Source organism: Protopterus annectens, chromosome 4.part1 (assembly GCF_019279795.1).
Source record: "Protopterus annectens isolate FY-2018-M chromosome 4.part1, PAN1.0, whole genome shotgun sequence".
Lineage (NCBI taxonomy): Eukaryota > Metazoa > Chordata > Ceratodontiformes > Protopteridae > Protopterus > Protopterus annectens.
Window position 1 is genome coordinate 164,326,682 of NC_056734.1, and position 18,132 is coordinate 164,344,813.

General features: G+C 41.8%; 1 protein-coding gene and 1 pseudogene across 1 annotated transcript in view; one reads left to right on the forward strand and one right to left on the reverse strand.

Moving 5' to 3' along the window:
- The window catches only part of PRKCI (protein kinase C iota), a 1,721,954-nt gene that overhangs the window by 1,393,746 nt on the left and 310,076 nt on the right, over positions 1-18,132 (reverse strand). Inside the window, exons 3-4 of the mRNA XM_044070065.1 lie at positions 12,643-12,732; positions 12,386-12,436 (exon numbers count right to left, since the gene is read on the reverse strand). Of these exons, the coding sequence (XP_043926000.1) occupies positions 12,386-12,436; positions 12,643-12,732 (141 nt within the window). The remainder of the gene's footprint in view (positions 1-12,385; positions 12,437-12,642; positions 12,733-18,132) is intronic.
- LOC122801353 lies at positions 15,239-15,619 on the forward strand (annotated as a pseudogene).

The window sequence follows — 18,132 nt, forward strand, 5'->3', positions numbered from 1 at the left end:
TTATGTGATAGTACACATCCTTGAGATTTATCGAGCAAATTCAATCATCCTTGCACAGAGGTGGAAGGACGGACTGAACAGTGGCAATCCAGAACTTCAACTTCTTGACTGACAAATTCAACTTGCTGAGGTCCAGAATGGGACGCAGGTCCCCCAGTTTTTTTGGGCACTGAAAAAATGCGAGTGTATCGGATCCTTGTTGTCCTGCTGGGACCCTCTGGATGGCCCTTTTTTGGAGGAGGTCTTGCACTTCTGTGAGAGCTAACTCCCTTTGGCGGTTGGGACATCCAAGAGTGACTTTTGGATTGAAGGGTATAAAGTATCCCCTAGACACAATGATTAGCACCCACTGGTCTGAGGTAATAGCAGCCCAAGCCAGGTGCTGCAAGGAGATATGACCCCTGACTGCCTCCATGGCCAGACAGGCAGCACCTCAGCAGCATTGTGGGGGCTTCTCCAAGAAGGGTTCTTGGAAGCCCTGATTCTGCAAACCACCTCTGCCTCTAGGGTGGTGTCTGCCATTAAATACCCTTCCCCGGCCGAAAAAAGATGATTCCTGAGGAGCATCGTGGAAGGAAGACTGCATCCTGTGAAACCATAGCTTTCTACTACCCCGCTGAGTCTTAGAGAAGGAACGATGGGGAGTAGAAAACTTGATCCCTACTGCAGACAAGGTCTTTCCCTCCTGCTCACTGCGGGTCAAGGTTTCCTCGATCGAAGGACCAAAAAGAGTAGCTCCATCAAATTGGTCATTGGTAAAAGACGTTTTGAAGTAGTCCGCAAGCCTGCAAAGGCAAAGCCAGGCATGTTGTCTAATATCAATGCCTGTACCTGCCGCTCGTGAGGTGGCCTCAACCACATTTAAGATCAACCTCATCGAGGCATTAGCAAGGGAAGTTAGAGTGGAGAGCTTCAGAGAAACCAATTTAAGGCTCTTTGGAGGGAGCAATTCCAAAACAGAAGAGGACAGTTCTAATACCAAATCCCTTTGCAGCTGTGTGAAATGTGCCCCATAAGTTGTAGTCCTCTGTTAAAAAGTAGCTGAGGCATACACACGCATCCCAAAACAGTCAATCGCCCGCGACACACTGTTAGGAGTAGAGCTCTGTTCTGCAAGCTCTTTTTTGGTGGCTGCAGCAACCACAATAGCATCTATGAGGACACGCTTATTCCAGAAAAGTTAGTCTTTGGGAGGACTGAGAAATGTATCCGTCCTCTTGGGAACCGGTTCAACTGTGTCCGGCTCCTTTCACACTCTGTTGGCAATGAGCTGGACTAACTCATCTGCAGGAGGAGACACCCAGGAGGAAGATGGGCCTGCCCCGAATGCCTTCAGGAACACAAGATTCCTCAGAGGACGAGGAGGGGGCAAGACAAACCACCCCGCTCATTCAGGATCTTGAGTACGTACACCTCCTCAAATAGTAGTCTGGGAGACCAGTCCTCTTCCTCGAAATCCATGTCCTCCATGAAGGACTCTTAAGGGGAAGTTATGTGCCTTCTCTTGCACATCCTCTTCCAAGGAGGCTCCTCCACCGTGGGCTCTGGGGAGGACTTTGAGGAGGAGTGTACCGTTATGGGGGTAATGCCCTTCTGAAGGTGATCCCGGGGGGGCTGACCCCAGACCAATGATGAAGGCTTGCCACTCAAGACGGAACCAGGCAGGGGAGGGTCCAGAGCCGAGGAAGAGGCTGCCAACCAACTAGAGACTGTCCTCTCTATCTCCTGGAAGGCAGGCTGACTGGACAAAGCCCAACCCGCCTCCCCACCAGTAACGACAGACTGGGGAGACCCCAGCACAGTACGATGTCTCCGGCCAATATCAGTGCCAAGCAGTACCAGAGCAGAAGCCCCCAAGGGAAGGGAACAATCTGAAAACTCTGGACCAGAATCACCCCCCCCCCCCCAGTGGCCACTGGGGATCTCTCGGGTCCGAGGCAATGCCAGCCCCAAGGACAAGGGGGCTGAGCCAGCCACAGACGCAGGCGGCATAGGAGTGGGGGCACTACCAGACACGGACGACCTCTCCTTAAAGCAAGCTCTGACCCAGGGTCGCCAAACTCAAAGGAGTCGGACGAGAGGAGAGAAGGTCTGGGGTGAGTGATGCGCCCATCGGCAAGTGGCTAGGGGATGGAAACAAGCCTAGTTCCATTTGAGCTTCGAGAAAGCTCCTCATTATCTGGTCCATATCAGACCGGAGCAAACTCCTAGTACACCGGGAGGAAACTGAAGAATGGCCTGAATGAGTAGAGTGTCTGCAGTCCCTAGAGTAGGACCTACTAGACTTTCTTGGATCCGAGACTCGAAGTGGCCAGGAACTCTATAATAACAACCAGCTCCAAGGGAGCTATCTGATCTAAAGACCTGGTTGGATCCAAGCGTACTATGGACCCCACGGACGGATCCGATGAGGTCATCAGAGCAGAGGGGGAATTTTAACCTGATTGGATCCAAAGACCTTAGAGTCTCAGAGGATTCGGATCCGGCCGGGGAGCCGAAGACCCCAGAGCTGATGCCCCCAAGGCTGGACTCTGATCCGGGGAACAGGGATCCGAGAGCCTCGGCCATTTAGCAAGGGAGTTCCGAGAGGAAAAGGGCATCCTTTTAGAATCCAATGGGGCTTTGGAGGGGGAGCATGAGACCAAGGGACCCGCTTTAGCAAGCCCTTTAAAGAACAATTTGTTCCTATGGTCAATGAGAGCCCAAGGATTGAACCCTGCGCAGATGTCGCATTCAGTCTCTAAATGGGGCTCTTTTACACAGCAGAAGCACTCCTCCCGAGTGTCAGCAGGAGGTAACTTATGACTGCATGAGGCGCAACATCTGAAGCAGACACACTCGCGCGCACACACACACACACACACACACACACACACACACACACACACACACACACACACACACACACACACACACACACACACACACAAAAAAGAAAAAGTAGAGAAGGGAAAAAGGCTGGAAAAACCCCAACGGCCAACAACAGACTAACAGGAGGGAGGAAACCTACTGCTAAAACTATAGTACACTAACTACACTGACTAGACAGAAGGAAAGAAGGAGATAGAAACTGAAAAGATACCCAAAAAAGGCACTTATCTGACTGTTGAAGTGCGAGCTGCAGGAAACACGTTTGTTCATTAACTGCAACAAATGAGATCTGAGGATTATGGGTAATAGGAGTTGTGGGAGGGTAGTAGCTTGAGCTCAGGTGCTGTCGTTCACTTTGCCGGCTTGGATCCGAGGTCGGATCAAAGACCCATCCGTGATCAATAATGACACGGATAGCATCAGATCACAAACCGTTTACTTGATGCGAAAGACAATAAAGGGGCATTTGACCTAAACAGAAGCAACCAGCATTAGCGCAAAAATCTGGCTGCGATAATACGTAAGTACCCAATTAACTATAAACCAAAACAAGCATGTTTAAAGCAGAAATGAGTGTGCTTAAGGCAAAGTTGGGCAAAACAAGCACAAGAAAAGAGTACTGGACTTAAAAAGGGCTTAAACGAGCAAAACAATTACAATAAAGCTAATAAAGGGTACATTAAACGAAATGAAGCAAGGCGACTGCATGTGTTTTGGCAAAGTGCTGTATCCGGGCATAACTAAGATTATCAAAGGCAGAATTAAAGTTATTCGAAGTATGTCAGAGTATGTAAAAGTGCTTAAAGTGTGTGCTTAGTACTGTGCAAGTATTTCAAAGAGTTTGTTGTGTGCAAAGTGTAACTGCTTTGTGTAATTCAGTCAAATTACAGTTATTTCAAAAAAGTTTACTGTGCTGGGTGTGACTATTCGCAAAGAACTGCCATTACAGACTCCTCCTTGTACTGTAGAGAATTGCCTAGTAAGGTACGGCCATTTTGGGGACATTTCAGTGTGCTGAATGCAACTGGCATGTTTCTTACACTGATGAGAGGTATTTCTTGCAAAAGATGACATTACAAGAGTATAACACTGCTTGCGAATTACTTAGTCGCACTGTAAAGTTCTCGATTGTTTCTTAAAGCGATGACTTTATCGATGAAGGCAGGCATGCTGCAGTCATTCACCTTCACTTATTAAAGTTCCATGAAGTACAGCAAATGATAAATGACTTTAGCATTTTCGCCTTTACGGATAAAAATTCCGAAAGTATAGAAAAGCCCGAGCAAGTATCGAAAAGCCAGAAAAGTTTATTTCGAAAAGTCCAGTTACTAAGTACTACGAGACTTTTATTCACATAATTCCAAAAAGCTCATCGAAAAGTACAAGTTCAGTGTACAAAGGCATTGAACAGTTATTGACATTAATTCTGGCATATGTGCATGTGTGTATATTTATGCTTAGTTCCAAACCCCCTTGCTGGCATTTGTTAATATGGCAGACGGATTTTGAAAATCCTTACCACTTGTGTTTGATCAGAATGTTGCAGAGAACTGGAGAATATTTGAGCAAGAGTACGATATTTTCATACAAGCAGCTTATGCAGACACAGATGTACGCACAAGGGCGTTCATTTTGTCAAATTTAGCTGGGTCAGAAACCACTGAAAGGGAGCGTTCATTTGTGTATGCACCAGCAGTATATGAAGGAGATGGTGCAGACAGCCATATTGTTGTACAAGCTGAATCAAGAGAAGATCCCGAGTGTTTGAAGGGCAAGTTCAGAGAAATGTGTAACCCTCAGACAAATATTACATTAGAGAGGCATTTGTTTTACACAAGAGATCAGAAGCCAGGGGAGATATTTGCAGCTTACATAACAGACTTGAGAAACAGAGCCAAGACGTGTCGGTTTGCTGATCTAAAAGATGAACTGATAAAGGACAGGCTTGTATGTGGTATTACCAGTGCCGCTATGAGAAAGATTTTGCTTTGCGACAGGGATTTAATGTTAAGTAAAGCCATAGTTATTTGTCAGATCCATGAGGTGACAGAAAAACACACAAGTATGCTTGCAAGCGACAAAAGCATGGTTTCAGTTGGTTCCAGAGCGCATGTAGACTGTATGTATGCAACACGTGGAAGCAAGAACAGGCCTAAGCTCGTGGCAGCTACAGGACTCCCAATGAAGGTGGGCAGTTTTCCATAAAGTTCTAAGAAATGTGTAAGCTCCAACACCAGCTCAGTGCAACACAGGCAAGTTTCAGCAAAATCCAAATCAAGCTTTACTGTCAACTGTTGCAACTGTGGTGCGAATGAGAGAAGTGCTTATAATACGGTCAGCAATGTCACAACTGTAAAAAATTGAATAATTTCTAGACGTTTTGCAGATGAAGCAATCCTCACACAGTTGCAAAGAATGGTCACACAAAAAAGCAAGTCGATCGAGTAGAGTCACAACAGTCAGAAAATCCTATGTGGCACACCTCATCACTAAGGGCTTTTCATCCACAAAAAAGGAGGTCATTGTCCCACTGTACTCATCCCCCATTAGACCCATTATAGAATACAATGCCCAGTTTGGTATGTACCTCTCAAGACATCTGCAACAACTGGAAAGGCCACAGAAATACCTCACTAAAAGAATCACAGGCCTAAAGCAGATGCCCTATGCTGACCGCCTTAAAAAACTCCAGCTATACTCTGTCGCATATCGTCTACTCAGAGGCGATCTTTGCTTAACATACAAGGCCATGTCAAACCCAGAGCTGTTGGACATGCTACACTTAAAGAAATCCCAATCCCTCAGAGCCACACGCTCCAGGGATCTAAACCTTGTCATCACAATAAACAAAACATGCTGGAGGGACAGGTTCCTGACCCAGAGACTCCCCAGACTCTGGAATAGATTGCCCATACATGTCAAGCAGAGTGCCTCTTTGGTCCTCTTCAAAAGGAACCTTGACAACTGGATGGGAGAAAGGAAATTCACCCCGGGGATCACGTCAGTCACCCTGCTAGACAGGGGTCCAGGGAAGTAAATAGTGTGGGAAGAAATAGCCAGGGAATTGTTATGGCTAGCTTGTATAGGCCCTAGGGCTGATAGCCTAGTACCAACCTATGAACCTATGAAACAGTCAGCTTTCTATATGGATGGTGTATTACTGCTTGGTGAAAGTGTTGAAGCAATGAACTTGTTAACAAGGTGTGAAGAATTTTATACTGTCCGGCTCAATGGAAAATCCACAGTGCTCAAGGTAGACACTGGCTCAAAGTGTAATGTTATATCAGCAGACATATTTGCAAGAGTGAGAGCTAAAGAACTCAATGTAACCAGTAGTGCAAGAATTGTTACTTATGGAGGTGAAGACATTCAAACCGCAAGTTCAGTGATACTTTCATGTTATTTGGCTGAGAGCTTACAACTTGTTATTCTATGTAGTTCGAAGATCGGTGCAATATTTATTGGGTCTCAAAGATGGTTTATGAATGAATCTACTTTCATTTGCCAAAGAGGCTCATCATGTGAGTGCATTTTAAGAATGAATCTACTTTCTTTTGCCAAAGAGGTTCATCATGTGAGTGCAGTTCCGTTTTTTCAAAAGCCATTTTCTCAGAATATGCTGATGTTTTCGATGACAAATTAGGCAAACATCCAGTTTGAGTATTCCATGAAGTTAGACCCACATATCATTCCAGTACTCAGACCAGCAAGAAAAGTTCCAATAGTGATGCAAGATAAAGTTAAAGCTCAGGTGGATAAAATGGTACGGCAAAGTGTGATTAGTCCAGTCATAGAAATAACTGAATGGGCGTCGTCCATGGTAGCCGCTCACAAAAAAGGCTCAGATAAAAATCAGAATATGCATTGACCCGAGAGATCTGAACAAAGCATTAAAAAGACCATATCATCCTATGCGCACAGTCAAAGAGGTTGCAGCTCAAATACCGAATGCTACTTATTTTCTGTTCTGGATGCAGAGAGCTCATTTTGGCAAGTGATGCTGGATCGCAAATCCTCATTTTTAACTACTTTTGGTAATCCGTTTGGCAGATACAGATTCCTAAGGATGCCATTTGGAATAAATTTTGCAAGTGAAGTTTTTCAGGGTGCAGCAGAGCAAATGTTTTCAGGTTATCCATGTGCCATCATCGTAGACTATCTGTTGGTTAGAGGCAATGGTGAAGCAGAACATGACAGAAACCTAAAGAAAGTTCTAGACAGAGCATGTGAAGTTAACTTAAAGCTCAATCCTCTGAAGTACAAATTCAGACTTCCAGAAGTTACCTACGTAGGTCATTTGTTTACAAGTACAGGTTTAAGATTTGATCCGACCAAGCAAGCAAGTATTCTAGAGATGTTACCGGCAGATAATGTACATAGTTTGCAGCGTTTTCTGGCCATGGTCAACTATTTAGGTAAATTTACAACAGACTTCATTGAACTGACAGCATCTTTAAGAGAACTCACACGCAAAAATGTTGCATGCTTATGGTTAAATCATCAGAAGGCATTTGAAGACCTTAAGCAGGAAACTGCCACCCCCCACCCCCATGTTAAGATATTGTGATGTGAACAAACCAGTTATTCGTTCTTGTGATGCTTCAAGATTTGGTTTAGGTGAAGTTATACTTCAAGAGGGCAGACCAGTAGCCTATGCATCTAGGACACTAACGCAAACAGAGATGTAGCATGCTCAAACTGAGAAAGAACTGTTAGCAATATTTGCATGTTCCAAGTTTCATGATTGTATTTATGGTCGAGCTATTCAAACTGAAACCGATCATCAATCTTTAGTTACTATTCTAAAGAAGTCTATGCATTCTGATCCAGCGAGATTACAAAGAATGATGCTCAAATTGCAAAAGTACAATTTCAAATTGATCTGGCTGTTACTTTATCCCAATCTCAAAGACTTTCAACAGAACGGCTTGATACAGAAACTTTTGACTTTGATGTGATGTCAGCACATAATTTTTCCACCACTAGACTTGATGAGTTAATAGATCACACGTGTACTGATCCAATTTCACAGACGCTCAAATATTATATTAATGTTGGATGGCCATCAAAGCAATTTAGTGCATCACCTGAAGTGCAAGTGTATTTTCCCTACAGGGCTGAATTGTTGATAGAAGAGGGTATTATTTTCAAAGGTCCTAAAATTGTTATTCCTATTTCCTTACAACAAGAATACATCCATATTTTACATCGTAGTCACCCAGGAACTACATCTACTAAGAGAAGAGCAAGAGAATTAGTACTTTGGCCTTCATTATTGAAAGCCATTGATAAAGTTCTTTCTTCTTGTTCAGTATGCAATAGTACCAGATCGCACCACGCAATTTGGTTTTGTGAAAGGAAGATCATGCCTGCTCAATCTGGTTGACTTCTTTGAGTCAGTCACCAGAGCTGTGGATGAGGGCAAGGCAGTTCATACAGCCTACTTCGATCTGGTCAAGGCCTTTGATACCATTCCCCACTCAGGAATTATTGATAAAAATCACCAAACTAGGCATCAATCCCTATATCACTAGGTGGGTTGCAAATTGGCTCACAAATAGAACCCACAGTGTGAAAGTACTGGACTCTAAGTCAGACTGCTGACCAATCACGAGTGGAGACCCACAGGGATCAGTCCTGGGTCCTCTCCTTTTTGGCATCTACTACTTAGAAGTCCAGGCCTACACGGAGGGACTCTAGCTGATCAAGTTCCCAGACTACTTGCAAGCTGGGAGCCATGATTAACTCCCCAAGTGATGTAAACATCCTACAGAAAGGCCTCACAGAGACCAATGACTGGTGTCAAAACCATGGCCTTAAACTCAATGCCAAAAAATGCATCATCATCCCCTTTGGGAAGAACTCTGTTCCCACTCATTACCACATCGACGGAAGCCCACTGAACACTGAAGGCATTATAAGAGATCTGGGGACACAGGTTGACAGCAACCTCTCCTTCGACCACCACATTGCCACTGTGGTCAGAAAGTCCTCTATATGACATCTCATTACCAAGGGTTTTGTATCCAGGAAGAAAGAGGACATCATCTCTCTCTATGCTTCCCTCATTAGGCCAGTCATCAAGTATAATGCCCCATTTGGCATGTACCTCACTGGACACACGCAACAGCTGAAGAGGCCACAAAAGTACCTCATGAAGAGGATCCTAGGCCTTAAACACATGTACTATATGGACAGACTCAAAAAACTCCAGTTATCCTGTGTCTCGTATCGTCTACTAAGAGGTGGTCTCTGCTTGACTTACAAAGCCATGTCTGACCCAGCTCTACACCTAAAGAAATCCCAATCCCTCTGAACCACACACTCCAGAGACCTCAACCTAATTACCACAATCAACAGAACATGCTGGAGGGACTGGTTCAAAACCCAGAGACTGCCCATGCTCTAGAATAGACTTTCCATACATGTCAAGCAGAGCACCTCACTGGTCCTCTTCAAGAGAAATCCTGATGAGTGGATGGGAAATAAAAAGTTCACCCCGGGGATCACTCCAGTGGCTCTGCCTGATAGAGGCACTGGGAACCAACGTCAGGTGGCACGATGCCAAGGCACTTCTATGGACTAGGCTTGTAAAGGCTCCAGGGCCATTAGCCTAGTACACACCTATGAATCTATGAACCAAAAAAGCCTTTACAAAGTCTTTTCCCACCGCAGTTTCTCAAGTGAGTATTTTTAATTTTTAAAACCAAGTGAAAAGCACTTAGGTTTGAAAGGTCCAAAATAGGTTTCCAAGTACCCTTTATCCTAGGCACAAAAAAAGTCTGGAACAGAAACCTCTGTCTTTTTGGGGTGGACGGACTTGCTCTATCACTGCCTCAAACACCAAATCTAAAAGAATCCAAGAGAGTAGATGGATTTGGTTCTTTGGAGAAAGAAAGAGATTCCTCCTCGAGACAGAGGGGATGCCCACAGCAGTCTGTAGCCACTCCAAATTACTTTTAGAATCCAGCCATCTGAGGTTATCTGTTCCCAGAAATAAAGGCAGCAGGAGAGACTGTCTGCTATTTGAGAAGGGAAACTGGGGGGTAGAAGTGGAGACACACAAGTAGTCATTGTTTTGTCTTTTGAAAAGGGAGGAGTGGTCCTTGTGATCCTTCTCCTTTCCTTTGAGTTATCCTGCCATTTTTTTCTTTACATTGCTGATTAGCTGTTTTTGCTGGGAGGATGTAAAAGGCTTTTGAAAAAAAGACCAAAAGAAGAAGGGGGATTTAGAAATAGGGAAAGAATGTTGTTAGTCTCCTTGCATTAATTTCCCCTTTTCTTCCGGTTTTTGTAAGTACCTCAACTGAAGAGTTTCCAATAAGGTATTTTTCAAGTGGAGCACTTAAAAGCTTAGCCTTTACATCATCAGGAAAATCTTTTGGTCGTACTCAGGCATTTCTATACATTACTGTACCTGTAGTGGCAGCCCTATACACAGCATTCACTGCAGCAAAAGCATATTTAATAGAATGCTTAGTGACCTGGGAAGCAGATTTTAACATGTCAAGCAAAGTAGATTTAATCTCTAAATTAGGTAGGCTAGACAGGCTTGTTGCATATTAGCAAAAAAGGATGAGAGAGAGATTTAAACACATGCATTTGGCAATCACTAGCCCTAATTACTAAAGTGGAAGATGTGTGGACATTTTCCCAATGTTATCACAGGAACAACTGTCACCATCATTTGGGACAGGATTAGTAGCAGAATAGGCTTTGGAAATTTCTGTCTTAATCCAAAAATATAATAGCAGGGTCTGACACAGGGTTTTTAAAGAGACATTTATGTATAAAAGGTACCCTTAGGAATCTGTCAGACTTCTTGGTTGCAGGGGGTTAGGAGCATCGGGAAGTCAGAAGCCAAAACAAAGGCATCAAATAAAGCTCCTAAAACAAGATGGATAGCAACTGGTTTTGGGGAATCCATCCTTAGTAACTTGCAATACCTTTTCTGAGACACTGCTACCTCCTCACCGTCCGTCCCACTTAAAGTATTCCGTCATTTTGACATTATTCAAAATGAAACGCTGTACAACAATGGCCAATGAAGTAAAGTTCTCTTGGAGAAGAGGTAATGTGGTTAAATGATATAAAACTTAAAAGTGCAACATATATAGCAAAAAACTTGCATGCATTTCCAGTACTTAAATTAAATGCACTTACAAGATATTCATACAATGATTGTCTCAACAGTAACGGAAGCAAGCACTATAAAAAGGAACTTCCAGTCCCAATCTCTACGATCTGAAAAAGATACCGAAAGCGCTTATCATTCGGAATACATAGGGACTGTTTTATTCTACATCGAGATTTTAACTTGACATGAAGATTTTAACTTTTCCTACAATAAAAGGATTTTAACTGCCATTAAGGCTAGAAGCTTTTATTTGATCTGTTAGACTGGTTAAGCTGTTATCACAGTTCATCATGGTCACACAGCAGCTACTACATCTTCAGTGTGGTTACTTTGTATATCAGACCAAAAAGGTTGGATACTTCGAAGCCATCATAAGACTGGAAACTCTGGAGCCATAATTTCGCTATGGTATAACTGCATTCACAGCGTGAATATCTTGTAAGTGCATTTAATTTAAGTACTGGAAATGTATGCAAGTTTTTTGCTATACATGTCGCACTTTTTAAGTTTTATATCATTTAACCACATTACCTCTTCTCCAAGAGAACTTTACTTCATTTGCCATTGTTGTGCAGCGTTTCATTTTGAATACTGTTTTTACTTGTTTCTGATAGCTATACTTTAGCATTAGGAGGTACCCTTTCTTTATTGTCATTTTGACATTGTATCTCCAAAAAACATTTCTTCATGGAGAGAGAATCTACAATGAGGGTATCTTTAAACTCTGACTCACAAGAAGCAGAGGAGGATAATTAGAAGTAGTCCAAACCCTCATCAGATTCACAGTGAGACTCTTCTTCCGAAGAAAAAGGCTGTGGATTGCTCTGAACAAGCTCTGTGCAATATTGTACCAATCCAATTGGAAAGCCTTCTGCATTAAAGGGGTAAAAGGAGAAAACAGATGTTTAGTTTTTTGTGTTCTCTTCCTAGGGGTTTGAGCCTTATAGTTTTAAGGGAGGAATTCATAAAAAACTTTGTATATGCCTCCCTTAGCCTCAGAAATAATAAATCTTTCTCCCGTCTCTGAGAGTTCTGTTTGACGTATGATCTGAAGGGATGTGCAATGTTTTCTGACCTTAGTAGCCTCCTGAGGGGGTCAACACTAGAGGGACCATGACAGCCTCACTGACCGTCTAAAAACTGCATGGAGGAGTCAGTCCCTCCAGACCAAAGAACAGAGGAGGATGTCTGAAATTCGTTGGAAACCTCTCTAAACAGTTTCTATTTCTGCTTATGGGAGACCCACTGAAGTGGTGTCTAAACAGTAATCTAATGAAAAAAAAAAAGAGAGAGTCCAACTCTGCCAGATGTAGCTAAGAGAAAAGCCATAAGTTGCACTGATTAAAGAATACTGCTTGAAAAGAGATTGCCACTTACTGTCTTCTCCTGGACAGGGCATCCCAGGTCTTTCTGGTACACATGGAAATACTAGAAGGAGAAAAGAAGGTCAGTATTTTTGTAGTCATGTTTTTTTTCCACATACATAGTTGAACGTTCAACAAAAGTAAACAAAAACATTTTAAGGTAACCCTTGGGGTTTTTAATTATGAAAACACCATACTCATCTTTCTCATTTTCTTAAAATGTTACTTTTGATTCTACTGCATTTGAACGGACAAAAGCTAAATGCCTACCATGTATTACAAGTTCAGAATCCTTATTAAGTTCATACAAGCGAAATGCTTCCTCCAGCTCCAGCTGCGAAGAAACTGTGCAGGGATCACCTAAAAATGTAGGAAAAAAACAGTCGCTCAACAACTACACAGAAATAGGTTTAAAAAAAAAAAAAAAAAAAAAAAAAAAAAAAAAAAAAAAAAATTTGTAGAGAGCCATGGCATTTGAAGCAAAGCAAGGCATTTTGGTCTTATTTTACTTAGTTTGTTAACCTGGGCAAAATTGGTCCCTCAGATCATTTTTAGCCATACCCTGGGCCAACTAAGCAATTTCAAACATAATTAGAAGCAACACCAAAAAATCTGTGCATAACATAGAAGCAGAAATGCTTACATAAGTAAGCATGAAATTAAAGAGAAATAAAAGGCATTAAAGTGTTTTTTTTATAAACAAAATAGGCAAAGTGTCACCCGTGAAACTGAGCGAAAGAATCTAAACTACAGTATATTTAGCACTTTTGTCCAACCATTACTTCATCAAAACAAGTAGAAAAAACATCGACCTCGATAAAAAAAGTAATCCATAGTCATGTGACCCACAACTTGCATCAAAAATTTAAAGTGATCTTGCTTAGCTAATAAAGGATAGTAAAAACAAAAATCAATCCAATTAATATTAACCTGTTAGCAGCCCTCATTTTCAACACACAATTAAAACTGATGTTTTAATTCAGTCCTGGTGACTTTGTTTTAGTGGCCACAGTGGTGCAGCGGTTAGCATTGCTGCCTCACAGCAAGAGGTTTTCTGGTTTGATCCTTGGCTGGGGTGTCTTCTGTGCAGAGTCTGCATGTCCTCCCTGTGGTCACGTGGGTTTCCTCCGGGTGCTCCGGTTTCCTCCCACATCCCAAAGACATGCTGTAGGTGGATTGGACACTCTAAATTGGCCCTAGGTGTGAGTGCATGGGTGTGTGTGCCTTCTGTGGAAGTTGGGAGCCAGGCTGGTAACTCGACCGTAAAACTCCACAATCATGAGCGGACAGGTGATCCGCTGTGGCGACCCCTAACCGGGAAAACCGACAGAAGAAGAAGAGTTGCCACACAAGATTTCTACACTCTACTCTAGTTTTCCAGCTGCCACCTCTTTACACCAAATCGATATTTTTTCTAATACGAAAAATACTTTTTTTTTTTTTTTTAAACCTTCAAAGTGTAAGACATGTTTACTTAAACCACATTTTGGATTCCCTTGCAAATACTGTAAACATGCTTGTAAACCCCAGACCACAGGATCTTTCCTTCTGAAGGAGTCATAATAAATGGTTAGATGAAAGAACAAAATACACCACAGCTCTGTTTTTTCTCTCTCTGTCTTGTGTTGTGACCCTTTGCCAACTTGGTTTAGTTTACATACACTTTGGTCAGCACCAGTGTTCTTTTTTTGGTTTATTAGTATTTATAAACCTAACTAACTTGGATTTTCTGCTTTTAAATTTCTGAGGCTTACCACATTAGTAGGTTGCCTCATAGTACTTCAAAACACTTTTACCCTCATTTTGAAAGGAAAAGTTACTTACCATAATGCTAGAGCCGTGTATTCGTACTCCATCCATCTCAACAGATCGGCAAGTTGGATCTGGATGGATCCGATACGGGCAATTTTAGATTCTCTCTGCTCCAAGACTCAGGCTCCTACCCTCTTCCCATAATGCACCACCACCTTAACAATCCCTCAGATCGAGTTTTTCTTCAAACAGCAAAACAGAGCCCCAAGGAAATGCATCTAGAGCCTAAAAACGTAACCATGGTACCAATGACAGCAAATCAAAGGGATTGTTAATAGTCAAGGCTCTGTATTGGTTCAGTGTGGTCTAATGGGAGCCTTACCAATGACAATTTGGATGGGGAATGTTGGGATGGAATGTTCTCCAGGGTTTCAGCTGATAAACACTAACAATAACAGGACCAGTGGAAATTTTTCCACTGTTCTCTACAGCAGCCATAACAGCACACAACAATGGCAAGTACTCAAATTTAAACAAACAATAATCCCATGACATCTATGAACTACAACTTAAAATTACACTTAAAATACCACCACAGTGAAGATTCCTATTTAACGAACAGCATTTTTATACAAAAAAGACATTTACTAATTCTAGCTCATGCTATTCGTATTCAACTAATCTACCACTCAACCACACTGTATGTGACACTCTCTCACATAAATATCTATCTATATATACCAGTGTATGTATATATATATATTTACACACAAACACACACAGACAAAAATGACACATTTTAATATAGGAAAAGCAAAAGAGCCATCAACACAAGGTGTTGAATTCCTGCAATAACAGAGTGTAAAACAATAAAGCAGAGTTGGAGCTGTCATTATTACTAGACGTAAACAAGGAATAAGAACAATTACCTTTTAAACACAGTCCAAGTGCTCACTCAGCTTAGAGCATGCAGCGTAAAGTAGCCTCCTGCTCCCAGCCTGGTGACTTTTGGCAATCCTCAGTTTCCTACAAATTAAGGAGATAGAGGGATCCACCCTGCCACCATGACAATTATAATCTGTGGATGGCCACACTGATGGCTGCATGACTCAGTATGATTGGAAGACCACTCTGGGAGCAAATCAGAAACGTCTTTGTTCAACATTACAAGAACACAACACCAAAACAGGCAATTTAGGATAGTTCTACAATGAGACATCATGCCTTGCATGGGATGGTGAGCAGTTTGAAGGCAAACCAGCAACTAAGAAAATGTCTTGCCTTCTTTTTCACAAAATTTAGCACAGCATAAAGCTGACCAAGAACCAGCCCATAGCTGCGAGCTACATACAGAGTATGGCCAAAGGTCAAGTTAAAGACTGGTGAAGTTCCTGTCACGGAATTCCATCCAGTGTTTCTATTGGAGCGAGTTAATGAAGCATGGATTTGTACAAATTACTTGTTCAGGCTATCACTGCATAATTTTGCTGCCTGATTTTCCATGGATTAATGGCTTTTATGCTCTTGCTTGTCTGACACTGTTCATATCCAACAACCTCCAGATAGCATACTCAAGTGTGAACCTGACTGGCAAACAATGAACCAGTGCTGCAATAGAATCTATTTGATATCAGCACTGACCCTGCTCTACATGTTGTTTAGAAGTTAGTTTTAACTTAATTTCATTTGCTAAGATGATTCCCTTTAGTTGTGTACTTTACAGCATGCCTTAGAGAAGATAGAGAGAGGAGAATTTATTTTTCTGTCCATACAGGCCTCTAGTGATTCAAAGACAAACAGCAAGGTCCACTACAAGTCTACATGTTGACATATACAGCTGTTATCCAGCAATCCACAACCCCTTTTTCCCATTTTTTCACAAGGAGCGTCACTTCAACAGTGACAGTCGTCTACAGCCAAGGGTTACACTGCTGAGTGGCTAGCCCTCCTGTAGTAGTTCTTTCACACACTCACTCCTATGACCAATTTAGAGTGTCTGATCCACTTGCTGTTTTATCTTTGGAAAGTGGGAGGAAACCAGCGCACCCTGATAAAACCCACACGAACAGAGGGTGGACATGCAGACTCTGCACATAAGGCAACCCCAGCTGAGAATCGAACCGGGGAACCTCTTGTTGTGAGGCAGTAAACACAATCTGCTGTGCCACTGTGCTGCCAGAGTATAGCCGTATTACATTATATATTAAACTACAATATTTTGAGTATTTTTATATATATCAACATGTGTAAAGGCACACGCTCGCACACCCACACAGGAAAGAGGGGGAAAGGGATACTATACAAAAGTCTCAAGTTTCCATCTACTGTTCCACTACCCTGAGTTGTCCAAGAAGAAGGTTATTTGTTTTAACTGTTAAATGAACACAGAGCAGTAGTTCTGTTGCTGCAAAAGTTTGTGTCCCTTTTTGAACTTGCTTTCCTTTTACTAAACACATTATTTTCAAAGCAGCCCTGACTGTGCAATTGAAGACTGTACTGTATGAAGCATGGAAAGCGTAAGAATGTTTTCTTTGGGTTTAAACACCCAATTTAATTAAAGCAAAATGTGCACAAAATTAACTACTATACAGAGAAAACATTTAAAATATTGCATTAAAAAAACTGAAATATAACCCCTTAACATAAAAATAGGTTAAAGAAAACATTTAAAATTATGCACAGAATAAGTAATTAGCACAGCAAATATCAATAGCTGTAAAATGGATTAATAATTATTTGTTAATTAAAAGCTAAAGTAGCATATTCTAAATAATAAACTAAGTTCTAAAATCAGTACATAAGAAAGACTCCTTAGCTAATGCAGTTAATTACAAATCAAAAAAGCCAATTTCAACAGACCATAAATATACAAGACAGAAAAAAGCATTAAGCAACAAAAAGATGCAAAAGTCTCGCAGTCACCAACACAAATCTAATCTGGAAAGTTTTTGAAAGACGAGACTGTCCCAGACACCATAAATACTAAAAGCAAGACAGCAGTGTCTCACCACCTTCTGGAGCACTAGGCAAGGATCATAGTGAAACAAGAGCAGTAAAGTGTCTACTTCTTGGAAGCCTTTCCACAAAACCAGGATCTCACATAATCAGAAAATGGCACCAATAGCAAACACTATACCACAAATCTCCCACAGAAGGCAACTCAACTGGTTAATCTGGAAAACATCCGTGGAAAAAAAATAATTGCTACTGCACAGACAATCTAAGATGATCCACAAATATCTGCAGTCACAACACAAATGATCCAAAAACTATTTGGCACAGACTGCAGTGAAGCCCTTAAATTCTCATGCCATTTGGGAGAGCCAAAGATAAAATCAAAACTGTGCAAAAATAATAGAGTAAGAAGCTGCAGTTCTGCAGGTTACCTTACCGTAACAGTAGATGCTCTAATAGATTACAGTTGCAGTAGCCTAAGCTATATGGGTTATATTCTTGCCTAGGATATGACCACTTTCCAGCTTTCAAAGCTTTAGGGTATCTTCCACACAACCAAACTGCCACTGGCTCAAGCTGAGCCATATAAAAGGCAGACTGAATGCCAAAAAGCATCAAAGAGATTTCTTGCTCCAAGGGAGGCTACAGTCCCTACAGAAAAAATTGCTAGGAAAGAAACAACCAAATAATCATTTTATTTTGACATTTGTTAACCAGGTATGTCCGACTGAGCAAATTACTATTTTCAGCGCAGGCCCAGGGGGAAAAGCCCCGTACAAAAACATAGATACAAAAAATGACTGCAAACAAAAATAATTCAGATAAATATAAATATGAGGTAACATACGAGATCAATAAAGATCCAATGTAATTATATACACACACAGGAACACACATTCGCACCCTGGAGATTTTAAATAAAGCAAGGAAGGGGGCTGAAGGGAGGGGACTGCTTTTGCAACACTGAACTATTAAGAGTATCTACTGTCATAGTAAGTTTATTTATACAACTGTAGTATGTTCAACGCTTACATCACTGTTGCAGTATCAAAC